The sequence below is a fragment of the Ochotona princeps genome, chromosome 28, assembly GCF_030435755.1.
Source record: "Ochotona princeps isolate mOchPri1 chromosome 28, mOchPri1.hap1, whole genome shotgun sequence".
Classification (NCBI taxonomy): Eukaryota; Metazoa; Chordata; class Mammalia; order Lagomorpha; family Ochotonidae; genus Ochotona; species Ochotona princeps.
The window spans coordinates 15139656-15151810 of NC_080859.1; the positions used below are offsets into that span (position 1 = coordinate 15139656).

Consider the following 12155-nt stretch of genomic DNA (forward strand, 5'->3'; position numbering starts at 1 on the left):
CTTCCTTTTATGTTCCACCTTATCTATTATACTCATTATATTTCCTACATATTTTTAATTAATCAATTTCTTATATATACAAAGAGGGGATGGGTCTTTCATCTGCCGCCTCACTCTCCAAGTGATTATAGAAACTAGAATTTGGGCCAGACAAAAGTCAGAAGCTTGGAATTCCATCTGCATCTCCCAAATGGGAGACAGGGGGTCCAAATACTTAGGCCATTTTCTGAAGGTTTCCCAGGTGTGTTTGCAGGGAACTGGATCAGAAATAAAACAACCAGGACTCCAACTGGCTCTCTGGGAGGCTGGTTTTCAAGTAATGGCTTAAGTCACTTTGCCACGAGGTCAGCACCCTAAGTGTCTTAATGTGGCTTTGGAAACCACTGAGCATGTCAGGAGACCATATATGCATGACCCAGAGAGCCAGTAAAACTCTGTGATCTGAGTGGAGGAAAGTAAGAGATAGTCATCTAGTGCTCTCACGCGCATCACCAACACTAGTAGACATCCTACTCTGAATCCAAATTCTTAAAATGTCGGTACAGCATGTGTGCCCCAAGCCTATTCCATTATTTTAGCCATTTGTGTTCCCAACCCAATTACAGTTTTATATGATGATTTCAGAGGAACTGGAGTGCTGTGTGTTTGGCTTTTTTATTATAGCTTTTAGTTTTTTGTTTTTTGGTTTTTTTTAACTGACCAACTTGAATGACCTATATCGGCTGTTGGCCATCTGCATGAACCTAATGATTAAGAGTCAAGTTTTTGACTTCTGTTTGTTTTTCAATCTCTCCCTGAAGTCATCCCACATTCTGCTTTCTACATAAAACATTTCATGTGCAAGCACATTAAAATATTAACATTTGAGAGGGGGGGGGGGCAGAAGGATTTAGCAGTAATGAATTCATTTTTCTTCTGAGAAACAGAATGCCACTGTGGCCTCACCAATAGGGTTGAGTTATAATTTGCTTTGTTTATTTTACTGAGATTGGTCCTATTACCTGGTAATTAACTTCTGATTGAGAATCTCACCTGGGATAAACTGATTTCATGGGCAGGAATTGCAAACCTACTTGCAGTCATTCAACCAAGACTGTTTGCCAGCACAGCAGGATCTCTGAACATCTTACTAGAAAGACTTCGATTTCCCTTGCCTGCACTTCTTCATAGTAGCTTCTTCAGTAGACGTATCGTGGCTATACCAGTTATCATTTTTACTTCCTGATGATCTTGGGAAATGGTTGTATAAATGTTTTCTGACATCATCATTGAAATTAAAACTTGTGCAGGAAGACTCCATCATCATAAGAAATTTCTTCTGTAGCAACACGTGGACTTGGGTGAAGAAAGAAAGTTTGGCTGAGGAAGGCGTGTCTGAGCCTCCGTGGAGAGTGCTGGGGGAGACTTCAAGAGGCTTGTGGAAAAGTGGAATTCAAAGATCAGCTTATTGTGATGCAGAAGATTTTTGAAGTCCATGTATAGGTTCTTCCAAATACATGTTTTCCACAGACTTTGTGAAGATCCCTCATATGCATGCATTTCAAAAAATTTTGCACCATTTTTTCAAACTTTTTAAAAAATTCGAAATATTGATTAGAGAGGTTTAGCTCTCCTAGCTACTGGCTCACACCCTAAATGTGCACAGTAAGAACTAGGGATTCAGTCCAGCTCTCCCACAGGGTTGGCAAAAATCCAGCTATTTCAGCCATCGCTGCTGCTTCCTGGCATTGGCACTAGCAGGGGCTGGGATTACTGCCTGAGCCAGGTATCGAACCCAGGTACTGTGACGCAGGACACGGATGTCTTAACTGTCAGACCGCGTGTGAACCTTGCGATATAGCCTTATGTTTCCTGTTCACACAGTTGATGTAAATGGATTTGAAGCCATAGAAAGAAATGATGAGGACTTCAATGCTGTATGGACTTTCTAGTCCTGTTTTCTATCTGATAATAAACGAGAAATAATTTGTTATCATGGAACTGAGTTTTCTCATCCAATTTTATTGCTTAACACAGGAAGACAAAAATCTTCTCACTGTGAATAGTCCTAATGATACTAGGTTTTTTTGTTTGCTTTTTATGATACTAATTTAAAACAAAAACAAAAACAACAACAAAACCTTCGTTGAGTCAAAGTAAAAATCTTCCTTGTCTCAGAATTATTTTTCTGGAACTATTATATTTCAAAGGAGCAAATGGATTTACTTTCAGTAGTACTGCTAACAAAATAAAAATAAAACTCATCTCCCCATTGCCAGATGGATGCGTACCTATTAGATGTGTTGTTTTTGTAAGACTGACTTAAAAACAACTTTTAAAACAATTTCAGCAAATTTGCCTAAGAAATAGCTCTTTTTTGATGTAGCTGAACTCTTTTATAATGTAACTTCCAATGTTTTATGTCAGTTTATGAATACTGTAAAGATCTTTTATCACAGTGTGCCATGTGGTCATATCTGTATGTGTGTGCGTGTGTGTCTGAGTGTCTGTGTCAATCAGTACAAGTTATATAGGGTTGTGTGCTCCTGAAATAACAGAGAACAAGAGCTGAAGGTCTGTATTATTCTTCCCATGTTCCAAGAATTTTTTTTATTTGTACTTAAATGTCTGAGACCAACCTTGTCTTGCTTATGATTGAAGAATCAGAAAAGAATATTTTGAAGGCACCAAATTTTGTTAATTTTACAATCTGACCAACTCTCTACCCTCTTTTTTCTCCCCGCCCCCCACAGGTGATTTCTATTCACTGCTTTCCAAGCTGCTAGGAGAGAGGGAAGATGTTGTTCAGGTGCACAAATACAATCCTACAGAAAAGGCAGAATCAGACGCCGACCTGGTAGCTGAGATTGCAAACGTAGTCCAGAAAAAGGATCTTGGGGGGTCTGAGGCCAGAAAGGGCACGGAGCACGAAGCCAGGGGCGATGCTATTCTCAGCAGAGACAGAATTCACAAGTTCCACAGACTAGAGCCCACCTTGAGGCCTGCGGGGAGCAGAGCCTTCTCCTTCCAGCAGCCCCCACCTGGTGAAGGCAACTGGGAGCCAGAGAACACGGGAGGTGCGTTGAGGGTTTGTTGTAAGGCATGAAGTGCTAAATGCTGCTATCCGGCCTAACAAAATCTGAAGGGAGTAGAAATGAGTGCATGAAAAAAAAAAATCTTATCAGAAAAAGCATTTTTCAGATTTGAATTATTATCTGGTGAGACATACACCAGATAGAAATCCCATGTCTATTCACTGAGTGAGCTGAGAACTTTCAGGAATATAACCTGTTTGTCTTTTAGGACAGACTGGTGAAGAAATTCTAGAACACTGCATTCTGACCAAATCAGTGGTTTTTTTTTGTTTGTTTGTTTGTTTTCCATTTTGCTCCTTGGGAAAAAAAAAATGAAAATCCAAAACCTGATATACCAAGTCCTGGTGTCTGTAGTGTTTATGGTAATTAAATTCCCCCTCAAAGGAATCTCAGACTTTGAACATTCAATTCAACGGACATGAAAAATGTAACCAACCATTTACATGACTTTGATTGCTTAAGCTCCGTTATCAATACCATCTTAATTGGAAAGTTGAGTATTCATTTCTGATGGGACCTCCTGCAAGTCAATAACAATCCGATTTATCTTTATTCCTAACCAGATTGACTTTCCTAATTAGAGGACAATGCCCTATTCCCTTCAGATTTCTGCACCGGCAAGCTGTGGATACCTCGTTTTTGTCCTTAATTGTGTTGTGCCCTCTGTGATATTGATTGCGTTTCATGTTCTTTGCTAATGTAGAAAGCCAGATACAGCATGTGGGGACACTCCCTGGAAGAGTAAGCGCTGCGGGTGTGTGGCAGCTGTCCACGCGCGGGTTGCAGTAGCACAGACTGCCAGCTCCGTGTTCTCAAATTCAACTTTGCAGGAATTCATAAATTATTCAACACCCAGCTGATTTTTATTTATAATGGAAAAAATTAGCATGCAAGCCTTTTGCTCATGATAAAGTTGCAGCATTATCCACTGGGACTGGCCTTATCTTCGTCATGAGATGTTCACTAGAACCTAGATTTCTTTTTTAACTCTTGATATTTAAACAAGATCAGCCATGCTTTGACTTATCCTAAAATTACATGTTTTAAGAGGTTGGTCTCCAGATAGCATTACCTCACAATCATCTAGAGTGCTTAGGAAAAAATTTTGACTGCGGAATCCTATTGAAAAATATCTCAAGAATAAAACATCTCAAAATAGGATTCTGAGAAATCTCCAGTTTTTCATGCCCCTACCTACCTCATCAGCATACAGAGGTATCTGTCTGAGCCCCTGTATTAAAGGCAATAAATTGTTGATGCAGACAACATGGAAATAGAAAAAGGCATAAAGGCCCTGTTGGTGGCATGTTGGAACTGCAGGGCCTGTATTCCATGACTGCTCCTGTTACTGTTGCATTTCAATGCTATCGTGATCATTTAGAGGCATCAGAGATGTCAATGCAAGATACAGGATTCCAAGCCCTGTCTTCCTGAACTCTACTTAGCTTTTCCAAGAGGGAAATCCTTCAAATCCCCCAGATACTTTGAATTGCAAGATCTTTTTGCACATCTAAGGTACTCGAACAAATGCAGGTGGTCAGAAGAATGTCTGTCTGGGTTCTGGCTTGGGCAGTTTCTTTTTATTCTAGGAAACTGGGTGACTGTTACAAGAGGGAATTAAACAATGAGTCATGGAAACATCCAGCACAGATCCTGATTGCAGAGGGGAAATGCACTTGTATTTCCTTTCTGAATTGAGTTACTTTAATCTTGTTTTGCTGCTTGAATTCTAAAACTTAGAAAATCTGAATGCGATAAAAACCCCAAAACTGGCATCAAGGTAAGCCATTTCCAAAACACACTTTTGTTTTTGGTTGTTGTTGTGGTAGTTATTTGAAAGGCAGAGTGACACACACAGAGATAATTCTTCCATCTGCTTGTTTGTTCCCCCATAGGACCATAAAGACTGGGGCGCAGCCAGGCTGGAGCCTAGAATTTCATCTGGGTCTTTCTACATGACTCCCAGTGTTTAGGCCAACTGCTGCTGCTTCCAGGGACACATTAGCAGGATGCTGCATTACAAGCAGAGCCGCAGAACTTGCGTTTGTGTTCCAGTATGTCAGTGTTGGACTTGAACGCCATTATGCCATAATGTCAGCCCCTCAAAATGCATTTTCTTAATTGCCTTATACTGTTGATTAGCACACGCTTCTATTTTGTAAAAAAAAAAAAAAAAAGAAAGAAAAAAGAAAGTAGAACGTGTTAGCACATAGGCCCTAATAAAATTCTGTAGTAGTCTAACCCATGAGTATTCCTTAAGGCATGGGAATGAATTTGATGACTAATCTCTACTGTGTCCCTATGGCTTGTCTTTATGCCAGGCAAAGCTGACCTTGGGCATTCATGGTCTATAGGAATTAACTAACTCCCTGAATGCCTACTTTGCTAAAAGGACTTGCATTAGCTGCAAAAGAAGAAAATTGGATTTTAGCAAAAACAAAAATGTGTTGCTTAATATTATAGCTCCTTCTCATTTCAGATATCTTTTATTAATTTCCAAATGAAGAAACTGAACCTGAGAGGAATTAATTCATTGCGGAGTTAGAATGTAAAACTTGGAGTTTATAGCTTCCAAAGTATAAATCCTGTTTTTCTCCTATTTGTTGTTTTAAAGTTATCTGAGAAGCAAAGAGAATTCCTTCCCATCTGTTGGTCCATCCCCAAATTCTTGCAACAACCAGGGCTAGGCTATATAGCCAGAACCCAGAGCCAGGAACACATTCCGGCTCACCCCTGTGGATAACAAAGATCCAAGTACTTGAGCCAACTTCTACTTCCTCCCAGGGTCTGTAGAAGCAGGAAGCGTGGACCAGGGATTCCAGGAGCCCAGAATCAAGTATCAGTGGTTAGCTAACCAAGAGGTTTACCAGTAGGCCAAACATCCACCCAAAGTTGCTTAAATCTCACATAGTAGTGTTCAGCTGAAGGGACTGACTTGGTTGTCCACTTCAGGGGGACTTTGCTTCAGGGTTCACATTCCCTTTCCTGGTGCTCTACATCGTTACTGCTTAAACGCTGGAGTGCCTGCCTAGGACCCTGTTGTGTTGCCCTCTGTTGGTACCAAGATGACATAGTTGTTGGCAGCTTTGCTTTGGGAACCATTCGCTGCTCCATGTGTTACAACTGCAGTATGAAACTCATCTAACTGACCTATGGATTAAAAAGTGAAGTGGAAGATTCAGCTCAAAAAATCTATTTGTGGCTCTGTGGGGAAGTCCCTGGAATATCCAAAGACTGTGGATATGCAACTCCAGTCTTCTGATGTTGAAGTTCTATTCTGCCCCTCGGTTATGGATGGGATATCAGTGGGCTACAGGCTGCATGAAGAATACAATAGAATGAATGGCCAGACACTCTTTAGAACAAGACAATTGTGTCTCCTGGAATACAGATAATTACAAACAGGCCTTTTTATTTTCTTTTCTTTTTTTAAGATCATGGAAAAGGCAGGGAGGGACATAGAGATCTTCCATTCCATTCCCTGGTTCACTCTCAAAATTACTGCAACATGCACGCATTGGTCATGCCCAAGTCGGAATCCCAGGACTTATCTGCATTCCTCCTTTGGTAATGGGTCCAAGTCCTTAGGTGAGGATGGTGAGGGCCATCTAAGCTGCCCTCCTGCGTGCATTAGCAAGGAACCACATCAGAAGTGAAGCAGCCTGGACTTGAACCAGTGTTTTGAAATGGCGTGACACCTGCTGTGGCAACTTAACCGACTGTGCCACAGTGCTGGGCTCCCACCTTTGTTGCATCTTAACTCTGTTCTCCACTTCACTCCCATTAAATGCAATGTGGGAAATAATTTTTATTTTCTGTCTGACTTTGATATAAGTATTTCCCAGGCCCTTTGATGAGTAGCAATCCATGACCAAAGTAAGGCATTCGTATGTTCCTCATGAGCAGACAATTTTCAAGTGTAGAAAAAACAACCCCTACCTTTTGGTTTTGTTTGTTTTCTAGTGAGTTTTTTCCTTCCTTCTCTTTGTGAGGAGCTTTATTACACTGACTATAAATTGTATTTTGCCACAACTTTCTCTACTTCTGTTAGTCCTTAGGGAATATAGATAAATGAATGCCCTTTTAAGTGCTTATTAATAATTTCACATGAAAACTTCACTGATCACTGGCATTAATCTCTTTCTTTGAAAGATGTAATTCGTTAATCCTTTTAGTGATTTATTGATGCAATTTTAATAGTAATTAATTTTTTTCTGAAATAGTAACTTTTTTATTGTATGATGGAATATGGAGTTACACATTTTGCCTTTATAATGAATCCAAGAATTCTTCATAGAATAATATAATTTGTTTATTGTCAATATGTTATGTCACTTGGGGAAAAATGTCATTTTAAAATCTCAAGAGTTCCTTGTTTATATTATCTTTTAGCAATCACGGTGAGTTTGAAATACGGGTACTGGTATTATGATATGTGCTTATACTGTATTTCTAAAAGTATTGTTTCCTCTAATAGTTCCCATATCCAGATTTTATTAAATTATTTTTTATTCATTTGAAAGGCAGAATTAGAGAGAGTGAGAGACATAAAGAAAGCTCCTGTCTGCTGGCTTACTCCCCAGATCCCTTCAGGAGCTACAATGAAAACTCCATCTGGGTCTCCCCTGTGGCTGGACAAGGAACTTAGGGCCTTGGGCCTTCATCTGCTGCTTCTCAGGAAGGTCGAAGGGAAGCCAAGTAGCTGCTGTTTGTACTGACAATCGAACACGGAATGCAGGTGTCCTCTAAGTGGTAACATACCCCAGCGTGCAGTGGCACCCATCCCGCAAAGAATGAAATTGTACCATTTGCAACAAAATGGTCCCAAGTGAAAACCCTTATGCTCAGTGAAATAAGCTAATCCCCAAAGCGCAAATATCATATGTTCTCTCTTATATAAGACAACATCCGTGCAAACTACGAAACAAGTAGATATTTAGGAAAACAACCATATACATATATATCATAGATGAACTGTATAATGGAGGCTAGAATACAAGCGAAGATATGTCGCAGTTGGCATCTCTACTCTCAAATAAAAGGACTCCCAGTGAAACTGTAAAATACGCATTGATAATACAATACTAGATTTTCTATCTTTGTAACTATAATTGCATGATGTACTTAGATAGCAAAATGTTGAACTTGTAACTGTTGCTAAAGTGCTGTACTACTGTAATAATACAATAATACAGTATATTAATATTAAGTATAACATACAGGGAAAATATGGGAGGAGAAAATGGGAAGTGAGAAAGGGAAGGAAAAAGGAATCGCTATACCTGTAAAAATGTGTCATGCAAAATCATTTTTAAAACCCAAATTAATAAAAACAACCAGTCAAGTTTGCAATAACCTGCCATTTTCTATCTCTATTTAGAGCTATTGGCAGTTGGATTTTGGGGTGGCTTGCCCAAGTTACTTGTAAGAAAATTTATTTGATTTCCATATTAAAACTCTAAGTTGGGAGGTGGGCATCTTAGTGTGAGGGACTGAGCCACCGTATGGAGTGCTTATCGGTGTGAGCGCCGGCTACAGCCCTTCCCGTCCAGCTTCCTGAGTGTGTGCCAAGGGCTTGCGTCTCTCCCACCACGTGTGAAACCCAGCTGGAGTTTGGGACCCTTATTCTGTCTGCTCCAGCACAGCCGTGGATGTTGCAGGCAACTGGGAAGTAAATCATTGAATGGCATAAGAATGTGTGTATGTGTGTGTGTGTTTAAATAAATTAATATTTTTAACTGTAAGTCCAGTAATCATACCTCAGTTATTTCTTACATTAGCTGTGAGAAAGATCTAAACAATGTTTCACATCTCTAGATTGAAAATGTTAAATTTAAGGAAAAGCCTAAATGTAGTTTGCACACAGTTTCCTTAATAAGGCTTTCCGATGGTTCTTGAGTGTTAGAGAATTGCTGTTGTTGATGATTAGAGTCTAAAGTCTGATTCAAGGTGAAGTTCATCTAATGCCAAGTGAAAAGCACCGGGCTAATGCCGGTGCAGTGCTGCCGTTCCGTGATTCCCATGTGGTGAGCATCGGGGAAGGGCAGCGCAGTCAACACTAATCCACTGTAGACCCTGTTACTGCTGAATGAGTGCCTCATCCCTCATTCATCTTAAAAGAAACCATGTTTAACTTCCCACTTACAAAAGAGGTATTACACTGGGAGCAAAAGTGTAAGTTAGCAGAGTTAATATTCACATATGGAAGCAAGCTCATAGTTTGCCTTTAACTCTAATAGAACTTCTGGTTAGCACAGAGACCCAGGACCTAAAAGTCTTGAGATCTTTGTCCAGATAATTCTCATAAATGCGTTAAGATTTTTTAAATAAAGTTAAAATAATTTGATATTATTTTCCCAAACATTTAGTACTAAAAAAAGCCAGGTTGAGCACAATGTTAGATTCACACATTTCCTTACGTATGGCCTTTTACCACTTGGAAAATCAACCAGCAATATGTTTTAATTGTCCTAGATATTGACCGTGATTTTTCTTGGAAATGTCAACAAGATACTTAGATATAACAAGTCTATTTTTGATTGAGCCAGATGTGTTTTTTACATCATGCATTAATGGTTTTTTGCCGTTCCAAGCACTTACCAATCTAAATACTTGGGATAACTGAGATCATTCACCCTCTGATTAAAGTTCTTTACACAGTAAGAGTATTTCCAGGATTTTATGAAATTCACACTTAACCCCAGAGCAAAGCACATTGTCTGTTTTGCCTATGAGAACTGGCATCGCTGCAGCTCAGGAGCACTTAACAACTAGTGCCAGTGAACAGATCACTATTGCTTGGTATTCATTGTCATTACTAGGACTAACTAGCCAATTCAGGTTTTCATTGAATATCCTTACCTTGTCTGCAACAATATTAGGTGTCCACAGAAGTGGTACTAGTGAGTTAGAAGAGCATAGAGGTGTGTCCATGCTAGTCTTACTTGCATGATCAAGTAAGACACTAGGCCATGGAGGGCAGTTCAGTGTATTAAGCCACACAAGAGGCCAGGCCGTGTATGCCATTGCCTACAAAAGATGGATGCTGAGCCCTGAAAACATTCTGCCTCTGTGTGGTGGTTCTGAGCTCTGGGAACCTGACAAAGCAATTAAAATGTCTACCCTGTCATGAGTTTTTTAGATTCCCTTGGAGCCCATCCAGAAGTTTCAGGACCTGATGAATGAGTTAAGAGTGATGACAAGCTGTAACCAAGAATGAATGAAATACAGTATGAGATTCGAACAGCTTTAAAATATTTAGAACATTTTCCTTGGGGGATGATTTATCCATATGCTGAACTATCTCGACATCTCTAGTAGCGATGCTTATGTGCTGTTTCCAGAGTTTACGCTCAAAAAACACAGTTTTAATCATGTCACCCACACTGAAAAAAAACCTCAGTGACTCCCAGTTGCTGTAGCAGCAATTTGCAACCTTTTCTTCTTATTTTGACAAGCCAGCTTGAAAGATGATGGATGCTGTTCATCTGAGAGATTCATTCAGATCCACTCCTGGGCTGGGGATTATTTGCAAGCTCGGGCCTGCCAGCTGTCACCCTGGCCCTCCCTCCACCCACTTGCTCCCAGCTCAGGAAAGCCTCATAAGTGCCCCTGAGTGAGAATGACTTTCTTGTTGTCTCTAATATAATCCAAAAGCAAATCATCCCTCACCCTTGTGCTTCACTGCTATGAATAAAGTATCGACAGTATGCCTGAAAGTAAATCATCGTGGAGGTCATGACAGCACAGCTGCATACTACAGTCCCATTGTTAAATCCAAACTCCTTCATGGGGTGCCTAGTACAAAATATATTTTAGGCTGAATCTGAAGCAGATTGTCAAGGTCAGGTCATCCCGTGCTCCACTGTTATTAGTCAACTTTCTGTTACTATAAGGAAATACCTGGGGTAATTTTATAAATGAAAAAGGGGTTATTTAGCTCACAGCTTTGAAAGTTCCATGCCTGAGACAAAGCAGGAGACCCCATGAGTTTGACAGTTAGCAACGAGGTCATACAGACCATCAGGGGGCCACACCTTAATGATCATATCAAATCCGTTCACCTCCCCAAGGTTCCATCTTCAGACCCCATAGCTGGATTGCTTTTCTGTCCTGTTAGTGCCATTAGCATATCTTCACCTTTTGCATAAGACCTTGGAGCCCAAGCCTTTAACACAGGGGCCTGGGCTGGGCAAGGAATTCACCATCCAAATCAGAGCATTGCCACCATCATCCAACTTACACAAGTGTCCCTTACAGATTACCTAAACACATTGAGACACATTTTCCAAGCACAGACATCCTTGTTTTTGTTGTTGACATAAGTTTGCTCCTCCGGGAGACCTGAAGATAACTAAAACTCATTCAGTTCAGCCCAAACCCCGGGAAGGATTAGGGTCCCACTTCTGTGTCCCTTTATGTCCTAAGTATTTGGCTTCTGTTTATTCTCAGTGTGTCTTGCATGTCCCTATCCTATTGTATCTGACAATATCCCTTTATTCGTTAAAACCCCAACCCTTGTTTTATTTCTCTGTGTTGCCAGAAGCTGGCATAATGCTTCGCAAAAGAGTCCACATGGGGAGTATTTGTTGAAGATATTTCAGCAGAGATGATTGGCAGAACTGATGTAGCATCCTATTTATCGTGTTGTGTTGTTCATTCTGGTTGAAGATCAGAACTTGTTTGAGTGAAAAGAATACCTTTTTAAAAGAATTGCTTTAACACACTTATGTTCACCCCAGCATCCTGTCTCGCGGTCAGGAGATGGTGGTGTGACCCCTCTGCCTTTGTTTCTTCTACTGGTCTTTAAATTCTGTCTTTGAGGAATTCCCTGCAGATTGCCACTTCCTCCAAAGAACCAGAAGAAGAAATGATATTCGAATGGCTGCCTTTCTACTTCTTGGCATCTCAACGGAAGTATTTGAAAGGGAAAGAAAAATTGAGGTGGATAACAGTGGCTTTTGTGTCTATCCTTGTAGCTGCGTATCAGCAATTAGTGTAGTACTCTCTACATAGCAGCGCTGTGGCTGAACATGTTTATAAAAGAAATAACACAAACAAAGCTAAGTATTCTGTGAGAGC

At 40.2% G+C, this 12155-nt stretch overlaps 1 protein-coding gene across 8 annotated transcripts in view; it reads left to right on the plus strand.

The window, feature by feature from the left end:
• The window catches only part of PAM (peptidylglycine alpha-amidating monooxygenase), a 153601-nt gene that overhangs the window by 104719 nt on the left and 36727 nt on the right, over positions 1-12155 (plus strand). For 4 of the 8 annotated variants that reach the window (XM_004586180.3, XM_004586181.3, XM_012927316.3 and 1 more), the window contains one exon: positions 2733-3056. The exons of the other annotated variants lie outside the window; for them this stretch is intronic. In XM_004586180.3, coding sequence (XP_004586237.2) covers positions 2733-3056 — 324 coding nt within the window. The remainder of the gene's footprint in view (positions 1-2732; positions 3057-12155) is intronic. 8 annotated transcript variants of the gene reach the window in all.